The sequence below is a fragment of the Dendrobates tinctorius genome, unplaced genomic scaffold, assembly GCF_039654945.1.
Source record: "Dendrobates tinctorius isolate UK_male_01 unplaced genomic scaffold, ASM3965494v1 ptg000035l, whole genome shotgun sequence".
In the NCBI taxonomy this organism is placed as follows: Eukaryota; Metazoa; Chordata; class Amphibia; order Anura; family Dendrobatidae; genus Dendrobates; species Dendrobates tinctorius.
In genome coordinates, this window is record NW_027361703.1 from 66,337,010 (window position 1) to 66,363,904 (window position 26,895).

A 26,895-nucleotide genomic window follows, 5' to 3' on the forward strand; every position below is an offset into this window, starting at 1 on the left:
AAGTTAATTATTTTCTGCATTTTTAGTGTCGTGACATATAGTTTCCTTTGTTTGATTTGGTTTAAAAAACTGCTTCATATACATCAAAAGCTTTGGCTTTAGTGGCGGTTTGATGTCTCCTGAAAAGTGGTGCCTGTAGATCTGCAGCCTCCTCATCAGAGGGAGATGGTCTCTCATTCTTATTTTTCTAGGCTTCTGACCTTTTTTTTTTTATTTCATCCTAAACTAAAGCAATCCACTCCACGAACAAATGTGCTTATGATCTTAAATTTTTCTACAGCAGAAATCTTTGACCCTTCTCTGCCACACGTTACATGTCACCGAGCAGTGAAGTAACAATAATGGATTAGAGTCCTGTGATAGTTTTCTTATGCGGAATATGCTAATTTATATCAGTCGGATAGTACAGTCTCTTGTATGTGATAATACACTTGGTTTTAGTTTTAATGTTTGATTCTGATACAGAACTCCTTGGAAAGCTGTGATGATCTCCATATTACTGCACATTGCTTCTAGGAGAGAACAGCAAGTAAAGAAGCAAGGCTAATGTACATGATGTAGTTGATATTTTCTCTTTAACGGCACTTTACGTTTAGTGATCTTTCAGGTCATTTTCTCTATGCAGGGGAAATGTGTCCTCCTAAAATATACCATTACAGCCTATAGTTACCGTAGTTCAGTAATGGAGAATAATGTACTTTTTTCAGAGCAGCTTTTACGTGTAATGAGATCAGACTAAGTCCTTACTGCAAATGATCCTCTCATTTCTACTATATCTTTTTAAGGCTATGAATTAAAGAATGATATTTTCTTTGCCTTTCTTAGCGTTTTTTTATCAGTTGCAGTGTTAAACTGAGATAAGCCTTGGTACATGCTACTTGTAATGACACGTGTGACATTGTGTTTATCTGCGTGGGATTTTAGTGGAGAATAGATTGATGAGGTTTAGGATAATGGACAAATGAATGAATCATGAATAAAACAAAAGCGCCTTACGAGGGCTTAAGGTTACCACTCCTGGATGTAGCAATGCAGCCTCACATTATGGATCTTTCACATTTCACTGTTGGTGGGCTGCACTTTTCATAGGCTTAATTTGTCTATAACTATAATTCTAGTACACACTGGAAAAGAGCTGTGGTCTTCTGTCCATAGAACTACTTTGCCAGAAGGATTGAGGTTTGTCAATGTAACTTTTGGGTTCTCCTTGGATTTTGCCCAGAGAGCACTGTTTTGTTCAGTGTATGGCTTATGGTACCTGTTGAACCCACCAGTCTAGATGTCTCCAGCCCCGTCTGATGATCTTTGTTGATGCACTTGGCTTCTTTAACATTTTTCAAATCAACTCTTGTATGGTTCTGTCAATTTTCCTATTTCCGCCATGTTCTGATATGTTTTTGAATGTTCAATAAGTAGCAAACATAACATTTTCAACTGTGCCGGGGGCAGAAGAAGCTGGCAGCAAAACGCGCGTTGGGATAAGGGGACGCTCAGCATATCCCTCGTGGCAGTTGCACTCTACATCATACAGGTATACCTTACTCCACTCTGAATGTTAAACCTATTTTTTGGCAGCACTTTATTACTTTGGATCTTACAGTATTTTAACTTCAGGGTTTATCCATTCATTGTTAATAGAACTAGGGGGATATATAGTGGATCCTGATACCCCTTTCATCCACCTGAATATTGTCTACCTGTATGTGACCACCATCATTTAGTGAGGGTCCTTTTTGTACACTTACATATATCTATGCACTGTATTATGTACACTACCGTTCAAAAGTTTGGGGTCACCCAGACAATTTTGTGTTTTCCATGAAGACTCATACTTTTATTAATCAAATGAGTTGCCAAATGAATTTAAAATCTAGTCCAGACATTGTCAAGGTTCCAAAGAAAGATTTTTATTTGAAATAATAATTTTCTCCTTCAAACTTTGCTTTCATCAAAGAATGCTCCATTGCATTGCTGACCTTTGGCATTCTAGCAGTTAATTTGCTGAGGTAATCTGGAGAAATTTCACCCCATGCTTCCAGAAGCCCCTCCCACAAGTTGGTTGGGCTTGATGGGCACTTTTTGCGTACCATACGGTCAAGCTGCTCCCACAACAGCTCAATGGGGTTGAGATCTGGTGACTGCGCTGGTCACTCCATTACAGATAGAATACCAGCTGCCTGCTTCTTCCCTAAATAGTTCTTGCATAATTTGGAGGTGTGCTTTGGGTCATTGTCCTGTTGTAGGCAGGGCCGGTTTTAGGCAAAGTGGGGCCCTAGGCAAAGTTTAAAATGGGGCCCCAAATGCTAACATACTGCACATCACACAGAAGCATTTCGATTGTATTTACATGCACTGAGTTCGGGCCGCTAAATGATCGTCAAAATTGAAGTTGTTCAAAGCTTGTTTCCCGGCCTCTTTCCACCATCTGAGAAAGAATGATGGGAACAGAACGATCACTAAGGGTGTGTGCACACGTTGCGGTTTTTGCTGCGGTTACGCCGCAGTTTCCATGCAGTTTACAGTACAATGTAAACCTATGGAAAACCAAATCCGCCGTGCACATGCTGCGGAAAATTCCGCGCCGATTTGCTGCGGTTTATTTTCCGCAGCATGTTACGTCTTTTTTGCGGGACCGCAGCTGCAGTGTATGTTCCGGGACATACAAATCAATCTCTCTCTCTCTCATTCACACTGCCAAACCGCACTAGAACCTGCATCAAATCCGCTGTACACATGCTAGGAATCCGCAGAAAAAATGCATGTGTTTTACCCTGCAGTTTCTGCCAAGAGATATGGATTCTCTGCAGAAAAAGCCGCAGACTAATCCGCAACGTGTGCACACACCCTAAGGGTGGTTTCACATTAGCGTTTCAGGCCGCAGCATCGGCCTGCACACGGCCGCCGCTAAGCCCCGCCACCTGCCGCGCCTCCTCCGGTAGCTCCGCCTACGGGCGCATGACGCTGCATGCGTCCTGCGTCCCGTCTTTAGCACTGGGGACGCAGGCCGTGCGCAGATATGCGTTTGGCGGCGCATGTGTCCTTTTGACGGTGCGCCGACCAGCGCCAAACGCAACCTGTTGCAATTTGGTGCGCTCGGCGCACCGTCAAAAGGACGCATGCACCGCCAAACACATACCTGCGCACAGCCTGCGTCCCCAGTGCTAAAGATAGGGGATGCAGGACGCATGCAGCGTCATGCGCACATAGGCGGAGCTACCAGAGGAGGCGCGGCAGGTGGCGGGGCTTAGCGGCGGCCGTGTGCGTCCCCAGTGCTAAAGCGTCATGCGCCCGTAGGCGGAGCTACCGAAGGAGGTGCGGCAGAGAGCGGGGGGCTTAGCGGCCTGCAACGTTAATGTGAAACCACCTTAACAGATCACCATACAGTATCATGTTATCAGCAGGACATCTACAGTTTACACCCCATAGTCCTCCATATAATATAATCTGCCCCAAAGTCCTCCATATAGTATAATACACTCCTTATAGCTCTCCATATATTAAAATACACTGCTCAGTCCTCCATATAGTATACTACACTCCTCATAGCCCTCCATATATTAAAATACACTGCTCAGTCCTCCGTATAATACACTCCATATAGTATAATGCACCGCCATAGTCACCCATGTAGTACAAATCACTTCCCATAGCATAATGCACCCCATAGTTCTTCATATAATGTATTCCCCATAGTCCTCGATACAGCATAATGCAGCCCACATATAGTATAATGCAGCCACCCCACAGAGTATAATGCAGCCCCGCCATACAATATAATGTAACCCCCATAGAATATAATGCAGCCACTCCACAGAATATAATGTAACTCCCCATAGTATATAATGCAGTCCCACCCCCCATATAGTATAATGCAGCCCCTCCATAGAATATATGGCAACCCCCTCATGGGATATAATGAAGCCCCTTATATAGTATAATGTAGCCCCTCCATAGAATACAATGTAGCCCTCCTCATATAATAACTATAATACAGCGTCCCCCATAGAATATAATACAGCCCACCTCCCCATAGAATATAATGTAGCCCTTCATATTATTTAACACAGCCTCCCCCTATAGAATATACAAACAAAAAAGCACAGAATGACAAATGTGCAAAAATACCTTGCAATAAGACATATAACAGTAGTCAGCAAGTGCTGATAAAAGGTAATAACAAACACAGGGTATTTAGTCTATACGTTTTTTTGCAAAAAAATGTATACCAAGCTGCCTCACCAACGTCAAGGTAACCCGTATTGAAGCAGTCCCTATCTAATGTATTTAATACCTGAACGTATGAACTGTGTCTAAATGAGCAGGATTAAGACAGGCGCTTTCTGGTATGGGCACGTGATGCAAGACAGCTCCTTATGTGCATGTCACACAAGAGAGGGGTGGGGTCTCTCAAATCATGCATAAGCATGAAAAAAACTGGATTAAAAACACACATGTGACATGCACAATGTGAACAAGTCTGTTGGACCATGTTCACTCCACCCTGACTGAAACACAAGAATATAGTGTAAAATGTACCCTACATGGTATATAACACACCGCATAGTATACAGCCCAGCCCACCATGGTATACAGCCCACCATGGTATACAGGCTGTATACCATGCTGGGCTGTATAATACAGCCCAGCATTGTATAATATAGCCCGCCCAGCATGGTATAATACAGCCCAGCATGGTATATAGCACCCCAGAATGGAATAATACAGCCCAGTATGGTATAATACAGCCCAGCATGGTATATATCCCCCCAGCATGGTATAATACAGCCCAGCATGGTATATAGCACCCCAGAATGGAATAATACAGCCCAGCATTGTATATAGCCCCCCCCCAGCCTGGTATAATACAGCCCAGCATGGTATATAGCCCCCCCAGCATGGTATAATACAGCCGAGCATGGTATATAGCCCCCCAGCATGGTATGATACAGTCGAGCATGGTATACATATAGTCCCCCCAGCATGGTATAATACAGCCCAGCATGGTATATGGCCCTCCCAGCATGGTATATAACCCCCCAGCATGGTATATAGCGCCCCCCCAGCATGGTATATAGTCCCCCCAAAGTGGCCCCACAGTCTAGTACTCGCACTGATTTAAAAAAAAAAAAAAAACAACACTCCTCACCTTCTCCTCATGCCCGCGCTGCTGGCTGCTCCTGTCTCCTCCTGCACACAGTGAGAGCACGATGACGTCATTGCGCCCCCGCTGTGTCAGAGGCAGAGCGGGGAATGATGGGAGAGGGAGCGTCAGCTGACGCTCTCTCCCCCATCACTGCCTCCTTCAGTGTGGCGGCGGGAGTCGGCGCTGGGGGCAGGCGGGCCCTCCTGCCTCACAGGGGCCCCATAGTGGCTGTGTGATGTGCCGCTGGCTGGGGGCCCCTGGAGGAGCGGGGGCCCTAGGCAGCTGCCTGGTCTGCCTGCCCATAACGCCGGCCCTGGTTGTAGGATGAAATTGGCTCCAATCAAGTGCTGTCCACAGGGTATGGCATGGTGTTGCAAAATGGAGTGATAGCCTTCCTTATTCAAAATCCCTTTTACCTTGTACAAATCTCCCACTTTACCAGCACCAAAGCAACCCCAGACCATCACATTACCTCGACCATGCATGACAGATCGTCACGTCTGCGGCGGTGGCTGCCGCCGTTCCAGCAGCGGCGGGGCCCGCCGCCGGTACTCATCCGTCCTCACCGCGCCGTGCCCACCTCCTCCTCGCTCCCGTCCTCCCGGCGCCTGGGGGCCACGTGCGCTCTAGGGCGCGCGCTCTGCAGGTTCCTTAACCCTGCAGCGCCCGCCCAGAGCTCTGGCCGCCAATCTGATCGCTGCACTTGCTATATCAGGCGTCTCCAAGATGGTGGAGAGGCCTGATTATCATGTGCTTTTCCTTGCGGTATTCTGGCCAAGTTGTAAGGGCCCTCCCTACAACTCTCTCTCAATTCCTGTATTCCTTGCCTTAGTCCTGTACTCCGTCCTCAGTGCCCAGTCCTGTACTCCGTGTCTCCGTCCTGTACTCCGTTCTCAGTCCTGTACTCCATTCTCAGTCCTGTACTCCGTCCTGTACTTCCTACTCCGTCCTGTACTCTGTTCTCAGTCCTGTACCCCTCACTCAGTCCTATACTCCGCCCCGTGTGCCAGGCCCGTCTTGTATCTTTGGTTCATCTTGTGCTCCGGTTCTGCCAGCCCCTCTCTGGTCCTTTGAGCCGCCCCTCTTGGTTCTAGCAGTCGCGTTATCTGTCTTCCGAGGGTCTGCCCCTAATGGTCCCTGTATAGGGGTCGGCACCACCTGGCGCGCTCACCCCCGGGAGCTCCAGTGCCGCGATCGAGAGGGTCTACTCTCGGACGTTACCTTCCTGGTTGTCACACAGATACTCTTCCAGCATCTTTTCAGGTGTTCTGCGTCTCACAAATGTTCTTCTGTGTGATCCAAACACCTCAAACTTGGATTCCTCTCTCCATAACACTTTTTTCCAATCTTCCTCTGTCCAATATCTGTGTTCTTTTGCCCATATTAATATTTTCCTTTCATTAGCCAGCATCCCAGCATTTTGGCTTTTTCTTTGCCACTCTGCCCTGAAGGCCAGCATCCCGGAGTTGCCACTTCACTGTAGACGTTGACACTGGCGTTTTGCGTATACTATTTAATGAAGCTGCCAGTTGAGGACCTGTGAGTTGTCAATTTCTCAAACTACAGACTCTAATGTACTTGTCTTGTTGCTCAGTTGTGCAGCGGGGCCTCCCACTTCTCTTTCTACTCTGGATAGAGCCTGTTTGTGCTCTCCTCTGAAGGAAGTAGTACACACCGTTGTAGGAAATCTTCAGTTTCTTGGCAATTTCTTTCATGGAATAGCCTTAATTTCTAAGAACAAAAATAGACTGTCGAATTTCACATGAAAGTTCTTTTTTTTTTTCTGGCCATTTTGAGAGTTTAATGGAACCAACAAATGTAATGCTCCAGATTCTCAACTAGCTCCAAGGAAGGTCAGATTTATAGCTTCTCTAATCAGCCAAACTGTTTTCAGCTGGGCTAACATACTTGCACAAAGGTTGTCAAGGGTATTCTAACCATCCATTAGCCTTCTTACACAGTTAGCAAACACAAAGTACCATAAGAACACTGGAGTGATGGTTATTGGAAATGGGCCTCTATACACCTATGAAAATATTGCATTACAAACCAGACCTTTGCAGCTAGAATAGTCATTTACCACATTAACAATGTATAGAGTGTATTTCTGAATCATTTAATGTTAGCTTCATTGGAAAAATGTGTTTTTCTTTAAAAAAAATAAGGAAATTTCTAAGTGACCCTAAACTTTTGAATGGTAGTGTACATGGTTTGGTTACCTGGTCATCCAGCTAGGGGGAGTTACTGAACTGTTACTATAATCTGTCTACCTAGTATATTATTTACTCCCTCCACATTTGCTCTGAGTCCCTTTTGCGGCATTTTTTTTTCTGCCTTTTTTATGGTATGTTTTAATATTTTTCAATAAAATGTATCTCTTAATTTTACTCGGTTGGATCACTTCTTTTGGCCTTCCACATTAACCATATGTGTAGGGATTTTGGTTTTATCTTGTACAAAGTGCCTTCATATACTTAGGATTGCTATTTTGGTTTAACTGTTAATTATATTGTAAGCTTTTGGCTTGGTAGAGACATGTTTGGACCCTAAACCTAATATTTATCAATCAAACAAAGGTCACCTTGTCGTGGTTGATGGGCTCAAATGAATTGGGTAATTTGTGCTCTAAGTACCTTTATTTTATAAGTATGTTCTCTATAGCAGTAATAGTTTAACCTCTCAGTGACGGAGCCAAATTTTTTAAATCTGACCAGTGTCACTTTATGTGGTAATAACTCTGGAACGCTTCAACAAATCCCAGTGATTTTGAGATTGTTTTCTCGTGACACATTGTACTTTATGATAATGGTAAATTTAGGTCAATGTGTTTTGTTTTTAGTTATTAAAAATATCAGAAATTTGAGAAAAATGTTAAAAAATTAGCAATTATCAAACTTTGAATGATTATCCCTTTAATCCAGATAGTCATACCACACAAAAACATTCATAAATAACATTTTCCACATGTCTGCTTTACATCAGCACCATTTGTAAAATGTTCTTTTATTTTGTTAGCATTTTAGGAGGTTTAAAAATGTAGCAGTAATTTTTCATTTTATCAAGGAAATTTACAAAATTTATTTTTTTAGGGACCTATCGAGGTTTGAAGTGACTTTGGGGGTATTAGGCTAGTTTCAGACTAGCGTTTTTGCCAGCAGCACACGGCACCGCTAAGCCCCGCCCCCTGCGGTCATCTCCACCTAGTATCGCACATCGCTGCATGCGATCTGCACACCCTATCTTTAGCATAGGGTGCGCAGACCGTGCGCTGGCCGTGCGCTAGTAGGATTTTGCGTGCGTTGCACCCTTTTGACAGTGCTCCGAGCGCACCAAAATGCAACATGATGCGTTCGGAGCACCGCCAAAAGGGCGCAGTGCACGCAAAATCCTACTAGCGCACGGCCAGCACACCCTATGCTAAAGATAGGGTTTGCAGATCGCATGCAGAGATGTGAGATACTAAGCGGAAATTACAGGAGGGGGTGCAGCAGGGGGCGGGGTTTAGTGGCGCCGTGAGCTGCTGGTAAAAACGCTAGTCTGAAACTAGCCTTATATATTGGAAAATCCCCAAAAGTTCCATTTTAAAAACAGCACCCCATGACATATTGAAAACTGCAGTCAGGTAGTTTATTAACCCTTCAGGTGATTTTAAGGAATTAATGCAAAGTGGTATGATAGGAATGAAAATGTGTATTTTTACCACCTAAATGCCACTAACTTCTGAACAGGTCACAACAGCCGTCAGACTCTAAGGCCGTTATTTGGTCGTGAATTGCCATGGCAAACATCAGGACCACACAACCATGATCACAGGGTGCGGATGGGGATAAAGAGGAAGCCCCCACACTCTGTTAATCATTTATATGATGATGTCACTATTGACAGCAGTATCTAAGGGGTTAAAAAGATTTGGACGGTGCAAATACTGATCGTGGCTGATGCAGCAAGTTGTCAGCTATAGTGGACAGCGACAGCTACTGGATTGTCACCTGTATGGGGAGGCTATTCTCTTATATCTCACGTCAGTTAAAAGACGTATTGGCGGTCATTAAGGTGTTAAATCTCATATATTCAATGTTTACATACAGACTGCTGCTGTATTCTTTTCTTTTGATCTAAATATATCTATCACTAAAGTTATTTCAGAAGATATTTTACATAGCGTGCTAAACATTTTACTTTATTTTCTAACTACTATTGCAGTGATTATGCAAAATTGCAAAGTTGACATGGCATTGCAAAAGTTGTGGGCATATTGCAAGATGTGAATACATCCTTAGTATAAATGTTGTATACAGTGCCTTGCGAAAGTATTCGGCCCTCTGAAACTTTTCAACCTTTTCCCACATATCATGCTTCAAACATAAAGATACCAAATGTAAATTTTTGGTGAAGCATCAATAACAAGTGGGACACAATTGTGAAGTTGAACGAAATTTATTGGTTATTTTAAATTTTTGTGGAAAGTCAAAAACTGAAAAGTGGGGCGTGCAATATTATTCAGCCCCTTTACTTTCAGTGCAGCAAACTCACTCCAGAAGTTCATTGTGGATCTCTGAATGACCCATTGTTGTCCTAAATGACTAAGGATGATAAATATAATCCACCTGTGTGTGATCAAGTCTCTGTATAAATGCACCTGCTCTGTGATAGTCTCAGGGTTCTGTTTGAAGCACAGAGAGCATCGTGAAGACAAAGGAACACAACAGGCAGGTCCGTGATACTGTTGTGGGGAAGTTTAAAGCTGGATTTGGATACAAAATGAATTCCAAAACTTTAAACATCCCAAGGAGCACTGTGCAAGTGATCATATTGAAATGGAAGGAGTATCATACCACTGCAAATCTACCAAGACCTGGCTGTCCCTCCAAACTTTCATATCAAACAAGAAGACTGGTCAGAGATGCAGCCAAGAGGCCCATGATCACTCTGGATGAACTGCAGAGATCTACAGCTGAGGTGGGACAGTCTGTCCATAGGACAACAATCAGTCGTACACTGCACAAATCTGGCCTTTATGGAAGAGTGGCAAGAAGAAAGCCATTTCTTAAAGATATCCATAAAAAGTTTAGTTTAAAGCTTGCAACAAGCCACCTGGTAGACACACCAAACATGTGGAAGAAGGTGCTCTGGTCAGATGAAACCAACATTTAACTTTTTGGCAACAATGCAAAACGATATGTTTGGCGTAAAGGCAACACAGCTCATCACCCTGAACACACCATCCTCACTGTCAAACATGGTGGTGGCAGCATCTTGGTTTGGGGCTGCTTTTCTTCAGCAGGGACAGGGAAGATGGTTAAAATTGATGGGAAGATGGATGGAGCCAAATACAGGACCATTCTTGAAGAAAACCTGTTGGAGTCTGCAAAAGACCTGAGACTGGGACGGAGATTTGTCTTCCAACAAGACAATGATCCCAAACATAAAGCAAAATCTACAATGGAATGGTTCACAAATAAACGTATCCAGGTGTTAGAATGGCCAAGTCAATGTCCAGACCTGAATCCAGTCGAGAATCTGTGGAAAGAGCTGAAAACTACTGTTCACAAACGATCTCCATCAAACCTCACTGAGCTCGAGCTGTTTGCCAAGGAAGAATGAGCAAGAATTTGTCTCTCGATGTACAAAACTGATAGAGACATACCCCAAGCGACTTGCAGCTGTAATCGCAGCAAAAGGTGGCGCAACACAGTATTAAGTTAAAGGGGCCACAAAAATTTAAAATAACCAATAAATTTTGTTCAACTTCACAGTTGTGTTCCACTTGTTGTTGATTCTTCACCAAAAATTTACATTTGGTATCTTTATGTTTGAAGCATGATATGTGGGAAAAGGCTGAAAAGTTCCAGGGGGCCGAATACTTTCGCAAGGCACTGTATCTAATTCCACTTTTAATTCTTAATACTGTATTAGAAGGAAAACTACTTAATTTTCCGAATATTTCAGGATTTGTGTTTCATTGCTGCAGCACATAAATGTTCTACAACACTCTTAATTGACGAAAGCTAAGGAATATCCATTTCCTGTTACCAGAGTGCAGTTAGGCCTAAGCGATCACATGTCAGGACACTTTATTTATACTTTGCTGTCAGTTCTCAAGAACAACAGTCAGAATAATGAACACCGCTATGTAAATGGCTGGCCAAAGACATGCTGTAAGAAACTGCTCATCTTGTCCAGTTATCCAACACTTCTATACTATGCTTTAAGCTGTGAATTAGAAGGTTCAATTTGAAATGTACCTTATTGCTTGCGTGACAATCGTGTCCGTCCTCACACTTAGCCGTATTGGACGTGGCTTTACTACGTACTATCAGCTGCTGCCAGTGCAACGTGAAAAAAAGTGCTCATCTGAAACAGAACGTTCTTTGGGGAATCCTTTTCAAATCGGATACTCCTTTAGCGGTGAAATAAAAAAATGCATGGCTGCCTTGATGAGTCTAGCTCACATTTACAATATTCCCTCCAACTCTTTGTTCTATGTATATAAAGAAAAAAAAAAATTGACTCGTGTGTCCTTGGTTACTGATCTCTATATGGTGCTGCTCGTTTTGCTTGTTCTTCCCTACTATGTTTTCTTCTTTTTACAGGGGTGCATTGGAGGCCTATGTACAGTCAGTGAAAGCCAGAGAAGGGAAGGAATTTGCACCTGTGTATCCAGTCATGGTCCAGCTTCTTCAGAAGGCAATGTCATCTCTGCAATAGCTTCTAGAAGAACAACACTTTGTCCAATTATTCTAACGATTAGTTTACAAGCCAATAAATTAGAGTTATTCACATTTTTCATAGGTGGCTATTGCTTATGAAAACAATCCCTTTGCATTTTCCAGCCTTTCTTGATGACCCTTTTTGTTTCCAGTTGACTGCCTAAGAGAAAAGGCCACAATTGCCATGTAGCTCATAAGCAATGTGATGAAGCTGGCCGGGATTAGCAGGTCTAGGAGTGGGGCTAGCTACAAAACAGCGCTTACAAGCTCAAAAGAAAAGTTTGTAGGCACTGCACAGGTCCTGCTGTTTAGTAGTGGTCTGTCTCGAACGCAACAAGCAAAAAAGAAAAAAAGAGTGTTTCAAGAATGGCTAAAAGTTTCATAAGCAGTAAATTGCCAACATGGCTTGTATTTACAAGTACTATCTAACATTACCCGTTTATGAAGATGGCAATAATCCTTTAAGGGTTCGTTCTCACTGAGTTTTTTGAGGAGTTAGAAAACCGTGAGTTTTTCAGGCAGAAGCTGCTTCAGGGAACTCTTTGTTTACCATTTACCTAAGGGTGTGTGCAGACGCTGCGGAATCCGCATGGATTTTGCAAAAAACCGCAGGTAAACCGCAGGTCAAAAGACCTGCGGATTATCTGCGGTTTTGCCTGCGGTTTGGTCCTGCGGATTCACCATCTCCACAATGGTGGAGATAGGAACCCGCTGCGGATTCCGCAGAAAGAATTGACATGTCACTTCTTTCTGCGGTTGCAAATCCGCGCTGATTTTTCCGCAACGTCTACACAGCGGGTTTTTTTTTACCATTCATTTGAATGGTACTGTACACCGCAGCTAAAACTGCTGCGGAATTCGCAGCGTGTGCACATACCCTAAGGATCCTTCAAAGCAGTGACATGCACTTTTTTTCCCCTCAGTTTTTCTTAACTTCAGAAGGGGAAAAAGAAGAAAAAAACCCTTATATAAACAGCAACATAGATTTGCCATAGAAATAAATTGAAAGTGGTTTTTTTTACGAGAGTTTTTGGAGAGTTTCTGCTTCAAAAAAAAAAAACCCTGTGTGAACACAGACTAAGGTTGCTATGGTGTCATTTGAAATGAGGTCTGGGAAAGTTATAGAAACCAAATCCTTGTTCTCAAAGCTGTATTATGCATCGTATGCGCTCAGCTGTGCAGTGTAAGGGCTATTCTGAGGCTTTCTGAGCTGGGTTCACACATACTGTAATAATAATCCAGGGAGTGTATGCTGCTCAGTTATCTTACCATCTGCTCCGCTTGGCTGGTTGTAAACCAGATCACTCATATGAGGACTCAACATCTCTAATGACTAAAATAATCATTCTAACTTTTATGTAAGAAAGAATAGGTTATCAATCTCAAAATAGTGGACACCGCCTTCAAATATTATCATTTCTCAAGTGTCTCGATAATGTTGATACATGTTTTGGCGCCCCCTGGTGTTTTATTTCCTCTTGGCACATTTGGGAATTACTGCTGAATAAGAAATTGTAGTTCAATGAGAATAATTTAATAAAACAGTTGTTTCCTTTGTACTTGGGTTGGGTGTCATTTGGTGCGACAACTTCAAGGACTCTAACCACAACCATTTCAATAACATTTATTTGAAATATACAAGAATATAGTGTGCAAAAATTACTGGGGCAATATGATGCTGACAAACTGTATATTACAGCTGTGATTCAGGAGCCATGATTTCCACACATCACAGTCATATAGCTGCAATACAAAACAATAATATATGCATCTGAATATTCCGACAGACACAAGAAAAAGTAAAGTGCAAGTGTTGCACCAGAGTTAAGTGCAAAGTCTCCCCTCCCCCCATCATAAATGACATTTTTCATAGCAAAATAAAATCTATCTGTAGATTCTGTAGCAATCTAAGTCACTAAATCTTATGCTTCAACACCTTGGCATTTGGAGGGGGATGTAGGAAATTGCTGGCCCCTCAGTCTATAGGGAAGCTAATGATCCACCTGCCAAAATATAAATGGAGCCGAGTGGCAATGAATAGTCAGTTAGTGCTCATGCACCTTGCATTAAAATATCACGTCAGAAACATACACAGTCTAACGTAAAGAGAATTACATTTGTGCAATACATATTAATAAGCAGTAGGGTCGATAAACAGCAGTTACATGTTCGAGAAATTCCCATTTTTTATTAACCTGGTTGTTTTAACAACGATATGCCGATACACACCTCATGTAGCACCACAGGATATCGATTCTTCAAGCCTATATTACCCGATATATAATTTTTCAATAAGGCGATTTGGTTTAAAATATGGATATTTTGCATATGTAATGCTATATTTAAAAACAAGAAAACCTTTATTCATGTCAGATCTTTCTATGACATTGCTGCTAGTACGGTCTGATCGCACATTCACAACATTGTGATGTCAGACTTTCTTCTTCCATCCAGTCGAACAGCATGTTCCGACACAATATCCCACTACATTCATATTTAATGTTGCTGTGAGCCCTGAAAATCAGAATTTCAGAATTAATCACCCATAATTAGTATCTCTTGTCAGACTGTGCTATAATAAGAACACAAAAGTTTCTTCCTGAAATTTTGCCAAGTTGTATTTTTGGAAGTTTTAGTGAAAATACTGAAGTCTTCTATCAGGCTGTTAGTGTGGTTATCATACCTCCAACATAACCATACTAATATTTATTTCAGTATACCAGCCAGAAAATGGTGAATAATGCCAAGTACTGTTTTTTGTGGACTTTAAAACGCACCTTTTTTGCCCAAAAATTGGGGCGCAAGTGGGAGGTGTGTCTTATGGTCCAGATGTACATGGATATGGAGAAGGCAGCGAAGCATGTCGCAGTAGGCAGGAGTGTAGCTGGGGCCAACACTGTGTCCGCTATTAAGGAAAATGAATATTCACAGATCACCATGCCCATAATCCCACTCGCCTCTCTATATTGAAGCCAGCCGAGGGCGGGATTATGGGCGTGGGGAGCAGTGCATATTCATTTTCTTTAATAGCAGGAACATGTTAACTCTAGCTGCCGGCTTCCTGCAGCGGCTGGGCAATCACGTGTGTCTGCTATTCAAGAAATGAATTAGCACTGCTCCCTATGCCCATAATTCCGGGCGTGGGGAGCAGTGGATATTCCAGCAGCTGAGGTTGGCGTGTGGGGGCGCATGACAGGGACATCAAGCTCTGTTCTGCTTGCACGCTGACGACAGATGCCAGCTTCAGAAGTGGACGCCGCACTGCGAGAGAGAGGTGAGTAGAGTAGTTTATTTTCTTTTGTGTGTGGGATGTGATGGGGATCATATACTGTATATCAGGATGGGCCATGTATGCACCACAAGGGGGACATTCGTACAGAATTGTAGGACACGACCCCCTTAGCAGTGTCAGCAGATTCCTCCCCACCCATAACAGTGTATCATGACCACATTTTTTTCCCCATTTTCCGCCTCTATAACCTAGGTGCATCTTATAATCCACAAAATACAGTATGTGAGCGCTTATAGGGAATCTGTAGTTTTGAAAAGTATCTGATCAGGTCACAGTTTATATTCACATTGCTGCCTGCGCAGCCATCTCCTAGCAGATGGACCATTATCTTACAATAGATAAAGAATGGACATGCAGAAATTAGCCCCGTATGCCGGGGGAAGAGGAAATAATGTGAGACTACGTACGGAATTTGTTCTTTTTCTCTTCCAGCAGTCAGGATTTAAACGTTTTTGTTCTTCAGCCAGAGCTTTAGCTTCTATTGTGTATATTCGTCTTTCCTCGTTCTTCATCTTTTTCCATCTGTCGCCAAGGATCACACTTATGGCTCTGGAAGAGAAAGCATGTCAGAGCACTTTAGATGCATCTAGGGCTGTGTTCAGAGCAGGGATGGACAGTGCTTCGGTGGTAGCTTTTTCTATGAAAACTGGATATTGTAAATCATCTGTGGGGTAGATCTTATATCACAGTTCACTTAAAATGCCATATTTGCAGCCTGCAGCTTGTTTGTTGGAATGACGCGCACATTGTGACACGTAGCAGACTTTCAGACAATTAGTAATTAGGTAGACTCTCCATTATGTAACCTCTTCAGCTAGCGCGGGTACATTTATCTGACCTGATGCAATTGGCCATTTCTATAATCCCCCAGGATGCTGGATAATAATGACCTTGCTTTAAGGTCACATCAATGGACCGACATTCACTTGCAATAAAACCACTGGTACATAAGGCCTGTATAACTGTGCTGCAACCCACAGTTTTAGAAGAGAGATGTTTATCAGGACTGTGTAATATGCTACACTGGATGCCATAATGTGATGGTATTCTACTGCAATCCTGTGGCGTTTAGACATGTCTGCTTGAGTGTTAGATTGACAGGTGTGCGACCACACGTTACTCTGCACAGTGCTCTGTATTGTACAGCACCCCGCCATCTATGGAGCCATGCTGGTTGTACCAGCCATGACTACAGTGTAGCCAATAATGACCACAGGCCGGCAGCTTCCATCTACCGATAGACAAGTGTAAGATATGAAAGCCGAGAGCTCGGTTGCTGGGACTAAACTCACTTCTCCGCTGGGCTGCATTCACACACGTAATATGGGATGATGCTGGTCGCTCAGATACTTAGACCTGGAGTCGACCTGGGATTTTATAGTTGGGACACGCTGAAGAGCTCCAAAATTATGCAACACTTGGAACCAACCTTCAGATACAGTTTGCCACATTGGACAATTATGCCAGAAACTAAAATTGGTCACCTCCTTTCCATTTTCACAAGATGGCAGAGTCTCCTCCAGCCTTACATTGTAGGCCAAGTGAATTCATGATCCATTTAAGAAAAATTGTGGAGAGAAAAAAAAAAAACAAGTTTGCTCTGCACTAAGGGGAAATGATATGGAGGACAACGCACAAAATACGGACAGTCACGGGACCCTGATTGTGTATACAGGCCGGGGGCAGCATGATTTCAGTAAGGCGAGTGTGACTCAAATGCTGCGAGGATCTGTTTCAAAATCTCAGTTATGTAACAGTCTGTCTGCACCGAATACAGATTTTACCTCTGAATAGAGAATTTTAAAACTGAAAAATCAGTCCTGGCAGAGAAAGAAGCAGATTCCTCTTAGATTGCAACTTTTTTTTATATTTATGTGTACTAATGATTTATGAAAAAATTAACACAAATGGTATGCTTTAGGATACAGCTAGCATTACTGCATACATACATTAATCCCTCCACGTGCACATCACACTCCGACAACACCAGCCACGTTGTCTTCATTAGGGCTTATTCACACGTCAGTATTTTACCTCACTATGTGTAAGCCAAAACCAGGAGAGGAACAATCAGAGGAAAAGTATGATAGAAACCCGTCACCACTTCTGGATTTTGGTTTACAAATACTGAACTTCTGCACGTGGCCTTAAAGGGAACCTGTCACTAGTTTTGTGGCTTATAATCTTAAAGGGGATGGGCAGGGTTTATAAGAATGGGGCTCCTGCAGCCCCTTTATATCCTCAGACGTGCCCCTGTATACCTCAGAAAGTGTTTTACACTTGTCCCTTGCTTGTGGTCCGGTTGGTGTTTCCAGATTATCAGCACCACCTCTTATTAGGGCATGTCTCTCAGTCACCCACGTGGTGCCCGAAGTCTCGCACCTGTGGAATCACTGGCTGTTCAGTAGGGCACAGTGAAGTACGCTGGCGCAACTCTCCGATTCCACCATGCAGACTTCAGGCACTACATGGATAACAGACATCCACTTACGAGAGATAGGTGGAGACACCGGACCAGACCACCCAGCACAGGGCCAGTATAAAACACTATTCAGAGATATACAGGGGGCATGACTAAGGATTTAAAGGTGTTGCAGGAGCCCCTTTCTTATGATCTTAAAGGTGATGGGCAGGGTTTATAAGCCAAAAAACTGGTGACAAGTTCCCTTCAACCACTTATAAAAGAGTGCCAGCAGACTGACCCTAATAAATAAAGCCTCCACTGCCATCACAAAGCCACTACTAGAGGGAGCTTACTAAAGGATTTGTATCTGGCCACTATTGGCAACAATGGCAGCATTGTGTGTTGTGGACATAAGTTTTGAGACGGACACATTTTGGTTTTCACGAAGTTTGCTGCTTCAGAGTTTTTAGATATTTTAGTTAGAAATTTAAGCATTTAATCGTTTTCAACTTTGACAAGCCATCAAAGTTATGCAAAAACTCAGTATTTACAGTGTTGTCCCTCGTTTTTCATGACATCCGACAGCTTTTAGGCCAAATTCTGGCGGAGGAATAACCCTTTCTTGCCTAATCACTGTCATGGCTCGTCACAATTTTGATTCTCTACTTCTTTTTGAGGATTGACCACAGGTTCTCAAAGGGATTGAGATCTTGGGAAGTTTCCTGGCAATAGACCCAAATTGGCACCATTTTAGTCACTGAGCCACTTAGTTATCACATTTGCCTTGTGACATGGCCGCAGTCATGCTGGAAAAAGCATTGTTCATCACCAAATTGCTCCTGGCCCTTTGGAATTAGTTGCTTTTGGAGGATGTTTAAATCCCATTTTTTATTCATTGCAATGTTAATAAGCAAAATTGTGAGTGCGCCCACTCCAGTCCCTTGGCTGAAAAGCAACCCCACACATGAATGGTCTCAGGACGTGGAAGTGTTGGCATGACCCAGGACTCATGGTAGCGCTCACCTTTTCTTCTCCAGCCAATCATTCTTCAAGATGTCCTAAACAGTCTGAAGCAGCTACATCTGACAAAAGAACTTTACCCCAGTCCTCTGCAGTACAATCCCTATTTTCTCTGATGAAGCCCCCTTCAGACTGTTTGAGACATGCTGAAGACTGATGGCATGGAGAAGAAAAGGTGAGCGCTACCTTGAGTCCTGTGACATGCCAATAGTCAAGCATCCTGAGACGATACATGAGTGGGGTTGCTTTTCATTAACATGTATGAGACGGTACACAAGGATGGAAAAAAAAATTACACTGAAAATTGACACGTAGTATGGATTTTCAACAAGTTCAGCCTTTCCAGCGCAAAAATGACAATCTGATATGTATCTCTCTGGCAATCACAATATGTAAACCAAGGCTTCATCCGAATGTGGCCCCACTGTGTATATCGTGCGAGAGTGGGAAATCCGCACAAAGGTAAAACCAAAATACACAAGAAGTGGTAAAAATACAAGCAACGTCAGCATAAGTTTGTGTTTGTCTCAGCCTTCCTAATTGAATTCAATGAAAGGCAGCCCTATGGACAACATCCTAGACCTTAAAAAATAAAGAAATCAATAAAAGCAGCAGTAAACTATTAATATGGTATAGGGACAGCTCGCTGCTGCATGGCCAATGTGCCCAAACGGCTTAATAACTGTCTGATAATAACCTTCAGCATTAAACACATACAACTCTTATTCTGTAGGTACAAAGGTCAGTTATCAAGTTACCGGTTGTCTTTTCCTGGGTACATCTGTGTGTATTCAACTCTATATTTTTTGGCAAAAAGCATGAAGGCGTTCATTGGTCTTTTGCACTTATTGGGAGATGTGGCCATCACAGAGTTTGCAGTCCCTGAGCTGTGACTTCTGCCAGTTTTATTGTGTAATGAAGTGTAAGAAGTCTGTGGAGACGCACAGTCCTTGCTGTAGTCAGATCGCTCAGAGTCTGGGCTGCTTGCGCCGCCATTGGATAAAGAAGCCCGCCGCTGACGAGCCATACTGCTCAACACATACACAGCAGAGGAATCCATCGGTGTGAAATCATAACTGCAATGAAACAAAGGCAATAGTATGCTGGATGTAGCACAATATACACTTGTGACTAGTGTCTATGCCTTTAATTAAAGGGAATCGGTCACCAGGTCTTTGCTAAGAAAAAGGATAGCAGCATGATGTAAGGGCGGCTACCAGAGATGTGGCACCGTTTTCTCTGCTGTAGATCTAGCAGAGCTCAGAATTCAAAGTATACCTGTATAACCCCCGCCCACACCACCGATTGGCAGCTTTCTGTGTACAGTGGTGGGGGCTGGGTCACAGATCAATTGACTAGGCGGCATAAGACCTCTCCTCCTGTAGTGATAATCTTCTGCTGATAAACGGATTTTATTGTAACAGCATATACTCTAGTAAGTGCCATAACTGGAATCAGGGTCTCAGTCTCTACCTCATGCCAATGTCAGATTACATAGCAAAATCCTACTGACAAATTCCCTTTAATACACATACACATGAACTCAATGATTGAAGTTTACCTTTTAAATGTATCAAATACACCAGAATCATCAAAATTGATGGCATCAGGATGTCCTGGAGGTAGACATAAATCACCAATGTGCATCTCATAGCAGGGAATGCCATGCTGAACCACTGTTAGACTTGGGTAAAATGACGACCAGCCTGGAAATAAGACAAAATCACGTCACTTTCCGGTCTACTCTCAGAAAACAACTCTGCTTTAAAAATGATTTTGGGGGTCACTTACTCATCCTGAAATCTTACAAAACTCCCATTACCTGCTTCTTCAGCAATATTACCAGTATAGGGTGGTTTCATTAGGAAATACCTTAAAGGCACGGTGTGGGATCTTAACAGGGATTGTAGACAATAAATCTCCTCCTGTTCTGGCACTGATGTCCCAGTGCCCCCCACCAGGGTCTGCTTATTTTTCTGCAATGACCAAGATCACATGGATGATGTGTCTTATATCCACAAGATCTGCCGTGATGCTAGTATGGATAACATGAGATGGCTTTAAAGGAAAGCCATTATCAGAAGAGATGTATTTTAATCAGGTTTTTGTGTTACATGTATTAAAAAGGCAGTTCATTTTGAACTGGCCTTTTTTTTTTTTTTTTTTTTAAACACACTGACTTCCTGCAGTTTCATGAAACTGCACATGTGTACATACCCACAATGATCAGATTCTGACACTATCTTTTGTATTGAAGTGTCTAATGAGCATGTGCAAAGGTCATTATGGAGGGAGGGGGTGAGGTCAGCTATGATCGGTGGATCCGGTGTTACCAACCTTATATAGGGGTGTTGTTACCTGTCATATGGAACCTTGCTGTAAGCTTTATCTGAAAGGACATACAAGTCTAAAAATGCCTCAAGTTACATTAATTGTGTAACCATTTCTTTATTTTTAAAATCTTTTTATCTTTATTTTTTTAACATAACAAAAAAAGCAAACTTTTTTTTGCACAAAAACCTCATTTAAACAATCAGTCATTTTGAGACGACAATAGCCTCCCTTTGAGCCAATGACTGGCTGCAGCGGTCACATGGATGTGCAGCATGCCATCGCTGAAGGAAGTATAATCAGACTGCCAAGGAGTCTTGCATCTGTGGGTATTTATCAGGTGTGATATGGTTAGTCTTATTTCAGCACATTGCCTGATGTTAAAACTGTTACAAACTCTCTCATACAATCAATAACTTTTTTTTTTTTTTTTAGACAAGAGAAAGAAACTGTGCTGAAATACAAAACAAAATTTGTATTGAAAATCATGTAAAAAAAAATCCATGCACAAAACCCCAACAATTGCACACAAATTAAAACCAATTAAAATCTGCACAATACAATGCGCCACAAGAGAAAACAGTCTTCGCTCAAATAATGAGGCAAGAGACCCCCGCACAGGGATTATTAAAGGTATGCTACAAATTTAGTATAAGAGCTCGTTCAGAAAGCCTATCATTAACAACAAAATGAGCCAATTATATAGAATCCATGAAGCATATCTTACACCAGCTAAAGTAGCAAAAACGGGTCGTTGTCAGACTCCGGAACGCCCGAGGTGTCATGCGCTGGAGGCAGACGTCATACACATGATGTGGAGGTGTCCAGTAATACAGACATTCTGGCAGGAGGTTACCACCTTCTTGTCATCCCTAATAGCAATACCAATTCCCCTGGATCCCTTCGTGTGCCTGTTTGGGGTTGTGGAAGAAGATAATTGGGACCATTCTATTAAAATATTTCTCCAACAGACGCTATTTTTGGCCAGGAAATTAATTGCTCCGAGATGGACGGGTAGTTTACACCCAAAACTGAGATCGTCAATTCAGTGATTCCATATGAAAACACGGTCTATCAAAATAGAGGGTGCCCTGGGAAATTCTATAAAATACGCAACTTCTGGACCTCACCACCCGTCACTAGCTAACAAGTGCCGAAGAATATTGACAATTGGCTATCAATCTCCAAGTTTCTAGGTCAACGTTATATGCGATCAGTACATGTATGCGGAGATGACAAGTTAGAATGAGTGGTCAGAGGTATGTGAAATATAGAACCGCAGTATAACATTGCTGGATGGTTAATGACCAGACATGGGAATGAACACTATCAATTCATACATTGTTTCTTCTAATAACCAATTGTACTCCTGTTTATGGACATGGGAAATGTGTTTGTTCTTATGCATATTTTCAATAAACGAAGTTAAAAAAAAAAAGCATATTATATGGATGTGTGCCATGGAGAGCCAACTCCCATTATAGCCAACGTGCCAGCGCTCATGGGTAATTCTCCACAAGGACAAGCAGTGTGCATGAAAATAAATAAATGGCAGCATGTACTACTTAGTCTGATTTACAGACCACACCAGTGCATGTAACTAGCAGACGACGCCTGTAGTCATCTGACATGTGGAGGAGCATACAGGGCTAGTCATAGCCGTCATTTGCAGAAATGGCCCATGCTTTAGTGTAAACCGGGCGCCTAAATAAGCACGTCATCACCTTGTACAGGGAAGAAGATGCAGTGAATGCATAGAAGCAGGCCTGCAGGACACTGTGGTGGGAGCTTACAATGTCCCTATGTGAGGTGCCTTCATAGTGGCCTTACCTTTATTTTTTACATAGAACGGGTGATCCAATTTGCACTCCACTGTAAGCAGGCCTTCTTGTGTGCCCGGGTCAAATGTCAGCTGGAGAACAGAGTCGCCACAAGACACGTTCTCCTCATGAGAAATCAATTTCAGACCATCTGATCCATAGCCCTAGAAATGGTAGAACATGACACGTCATGTAAGAACTGCACCAACCCATTATTACTTCAATGAACATAATGTAAGAGGGTGACAGCCGCCTCCCCTGAACGGTGTATGGGGTCAATGGCGGGTAATCCTCAGAGATGGAGAATGTATTTTACTCGCTTATCTAGCGCCATTATGGCCATAGCCTGGACAAAGGACCCGACATCCACATAGAATAGTAACAATTTACAGACAAACTGAAAGATATAAGGGTGGATATGAGTAAACACAAGGGCGTTGTATGTAAATCTACCTTCTGGGAGCCAATGCTGGCATCACGCTCAGATCTGCAGCGCACACTTTTGGAGAAGTCTTCCACATCCTGCCATACTTTCTTGCGTCCTTTATGAAAACACAGACGTGTTCCTGAATAAGATTCAAGAGGAGAAAAATGTCAGGCTCCTGCAGCATTAAGAATGACACGAAGGCTATACATAGACAGGGCCACCTGCGGAGATATTCTGGCACTGCGATTTCACATTCAACATGACCCCATGCTGGTGATGTTCTCATTTGGCCAAGTACAGCAAAATGGAGGCGGCGATGGTTCAATCAAGCAGTAGTTGTACTTGATAGTGATTACTTGATTGTCTAGTGCATCTCTCCAAATAATTACACTTGGCAAATGTGCACATAATGGGCTGATTAGTCTAATTGGCAGCAAAGGGCTGAATTTCACATATACTATAGACCAAGTGCTCTGCGGTGAGGACTGGCTGATGGTAGAACAAGTCACCTACAGGCCACTGTAGAATCACACGTCATGGTGGTTTCTTGTCTTATCGGCAATGGGGAACTGCTATGAATCCAACACATTTAGTTTATCCCTCCAAAACATCAATTATCCTTATTATAATGCAAAAATTATACAAAGGAGTATAAGCAAACAAAACAAAAACTAATGTAAATGCGGCTTAAAATGCCATTTACCCGCAGATATGGGATTTAACTGTAGAAAATTAGTGCTACAATGCTACCCGGCCACTGTACTGAAAGTGCAGCTCACTTATTTCCTTCCTGGAGCCGCCAGCTGTCCGTCATGGAGGCGTGCATGGAGTGGTGGCAGTAAACTGACTGCATCTTTAGTGTTTCCCATTCCCACACTACCTCCTCATCCCACCCTCTCTCTGTTGGAGTCCCTCAAGGCTCTGTCCTGGGGCCCCTACCTTTTTTCTATCTATACCCTTGGCCTAGGACAACTCAAAGTCCCATGGCTTCCAGTATCACCTGTATGCTGACGACACTCAGATCTACCTCTCTGGCCCAGATGTCACCTCTCTGCTGTCCAGAATCTCGGAGTGTCTATCAGCCGTTCACCTCTCACTTCATAAAACTCAATGTAGATAAAACCAAACTCATCATCTTTCCTCCATCTCCCGTATCTTCCCTACCCGCTCTATCCATTATGGTAAACGGCATCACGCTCTTTCCCACACCGAAATCCGCTGCCTCGGATTAACTCAACTCTGCCCTGTCCTTCAAACCACACGTCCAATTTCTTGCCATCTTCTCTCATCTCCAACTCAAAAATACTGTGCATGCCCTCATCATCTCCCACCTTGATTACTGCAACTCCCTCTCCTCTGTGGCCTCCCCGCCAACTCTCTCGCACCACTCCAGTCTGTTCTCAGCTCTGTTGCCCGACTAATCAACCTCTCTCCTCCCCTCTGCAAATCCCTCCACTGGCTCCCAATTCCCCAACGAATCCAGTTCAAACTACTAACACTGACCTACAAAGCCATCCACAACCTGTCCCCTCCCTATATCTCTGAACTAATCTCCCTATATCTTTCCTCACGTAACAGTCGATCCTCCCAAGACCTCCTACTCTCCTCCACACTTATTCGTTTCTCTCACAACCGCCTCCAAGATTTTTCCTGAATATCCCCCATCCTCTGGAATTCCACGCCTCAACACGTCCGATTATCCACCACCCTTGGATCCTTCAAACGAAACCTGAAAACCCATCTCTTCAAGCAAGCTTACAGCCTGCAATAACCATTCTGCCGCCTCAGCACCGCCTAAGCTGCCGCCTCATCACCACCAGAGCTGCTGCACCCCCGACCTTCTGTCTCTTCCCCATTATCCTGTAGAATGCAAGTCCGTAAGGACAGGGTCCTCTCCCCTCTGTATCAGTCTGTCATTATAAATTTGTTTACTGTAAACGATATCTATAACTATGAATGTAACCCCTCTCATGTACAGCACCATGGAATTAATGGCGCTATAATATTAATACTAACACTAATAATAATAAACACTCCTACACTTTCACAGCTCACTCTGCAGCATGTATGTGCACAACAAGCTGTCAAAGTGCTGTGGCATGAAGACACACAATATAGTGAGCCGTGCTATGAGCAATGACTAGCCGCTCAATGCCAGCCTCCATGATTGAAAGTCGGAAAAGGAAATAAGTTATTTTTCTTCCCGTTGCAGTCATACATTCAGTTAGGCGGTCCGGCAGCATTTAACGCTATTTACCTGCAACTTAGCCCTAGATCTGCAGGTATAGAGCATTTTTCGAGGTGACAGTATCCCTCTTTAAAAAGAGTAGACGCTCTGTGTCTAAATTTCCATTAAAAAAAACCCACAGGACTCTAATAATTGTTTCGGTCGGCAAGATATGATATGAAACATCACACAGACACCAGCTATAAAACGCTGCCTTGTAAATGGCCATGCAATGCCTAAACAAGTAACAAGTGATCCCTCATCACAGCTCATCAAAGTTTTGGCTTTGTTACATTACTCACCTTTTAAAAAACAGTGCCAAATCGTATGAGGCCATGAATGACACCAGCCTAAATCATCATCATCCGAAAATGAGGACATGCAGAAAATGCCAGATTCTGACTCACTGTTGGCCTGAAATAATTATTAATTTCAGATTTTAAAAAGGCTGATTAGGTCTATCATAAAGATAATAAATGATATTAAACAACAAGTGAGACAGGTTCCACATCACATTGGTGCCATCAGTTTACAGTCATAAATCCTAGATTCTAACTGGGTTCTCAGTGCTGTTTCTCCAACCTACATATTGAGTCTGCCTGTATAGATAAGTTATGGTATGCTTTCACATTTGGATGTTGCACTACTCTTTAGTCTATGTTGGTGCCCCAGTCTATCCTGTGATTCTCCGTATATTACTGCACATACTACATAAAACAATGGCTTTTGTTAGGGTTAAGGAAAATTATTGGAAAAGTACATATGCGAAACATGCAGAGGTGACACTTTCATGAAAACAAATATTTAGAGGTGGTGTCCAGCCATAAAACCAAAAAATATCTGACAATAGCTTAGGATGTTACAAGATAATGTCAAAGAGAAAAAAGGAGGCGCACACAGCTGGTAAAGGGGGGAAGGTGCTAGCTGAACTGGACGAGTCCAAGATTCAACATATAAGAGGTAAATCAGCCGCACTCTCACAAATGTGCAAAATTATTTAATTTATGTAGATTAACCACCACTATGAAGAAACAAAAAAAATTTGTGAATGGCAAAAAGGATCAAGTAGCGCTACTTGATCCTTTTTGCCATTCAGAAATTATTTTTTGCTTCTTCATTGTGGTGTTTAATCTGCATAAATTAAATAATTTAGCACATTTGTGAGAGTGCGGCTGATTTACCTCTTACAAGATAATGTCACAAGCTTAACCAGACCATAGTATTACAACTCACACGCTCCTGTCTTACTGGGGCTTCTTTCCAATGGCTTTTGGATACATTTGGCTCATCTTCTGTGGATACTGGTGGAGGGCGGGCATAGGAATGTAAACTTTTACTGGTAGCTATTATGTGAACAGGTGACGATCTACAAGAAGGAAACAACCACATAACACAAGTCACGCAGGGACATTACAATAACGATACAATATAAGTGAGCAGAAACTGCATTTCTAACATTAAATCCATGTAGTCCAAGAGTGCGGTGTAAAAACTAATTTCCTCTTCATAAAGTAATGGAGA

At 42.8% G+C, this 26,895-nt stretch overlaps 2 protein-coding genes across 6 annotated transcripts in view; one reads left to right on the plus strand and one right to left on the minus strand.

Annotated features, from left to right (window-relative positions):
• COG5 (component of oligomeric golgi complex 5) overlaps positions 1 to 13,412 on the plus strand; it is a 555,903-nt gene extending 542,491 nt beyond the window's left edge. For both annotated transcript variants that reach the window (XM_073573558.1, XM_073573559.1), the window contains exon 22: positions 11,737 to 13,412. In XM_073573558.1, coding sequence (XP_073429659.1) covers positions 11,737 to 11,851 — 115 coding nt within the window. In that variant the 3' untranslated portion in view covers positions 11,852 to 13,412. The remainder of the gene's footprint in view (positions 1 to 11,736) is intronic.
• Positions 13,413 to 13,461: 49 nt separating this feature from the next.
• HBP1 (HMG-box transcription factor 1) overlaps positions 13,462 to 26,895 on the minus strand; it is a 35,166-nt gene continuing 21,732 nt past the window's right edge. For 3 of the 4 annotated variants that reach the window (XM_073573566.1, XM_073573565.1, XM_073573567.1), the window contains exons 4-11: positions 26,608 to 26,740; positions 25,677 to 25,788; positions 23,174 to 23,286; positions 22,731 to 22,884; positions 20,131 to 20,275; positions 19,328 to 19,645; positions 15,553 to 15,694; positions 13,462 to 14,367 (exon numbers count right to left, since the gene is read on the minus strand). In XM_073573566.1, the coding sequence (XP_073429667.1) occupies positions 14,350 to 14,367; positions 15,553 to 15,694; positions 19,328 to 19,645; positions 20,131 to 20,275; positions 22,731 to 22,884; positions 23,174 to 23,286; positions 25,677 to 25,788; positions 26,608 to 26,740 (1,135 nt within the window). In that variant the 3' untranslated portion in view covers positions 13,462 to 14,349. The remainder of the gene's footprint in view (positions 14,368 to 15,552; positions 15,695 to 19,327; positions 19,646 to 20,130; positions 20,276 to 22,730; positions 22,885 to 23,173; positions 23,287 to 25,676; positions 25,789 to 26,607; positions 26,741 to 26,895) is intronic. The other variant, XM_073573564.1, reaches the window with a different exon arrangement.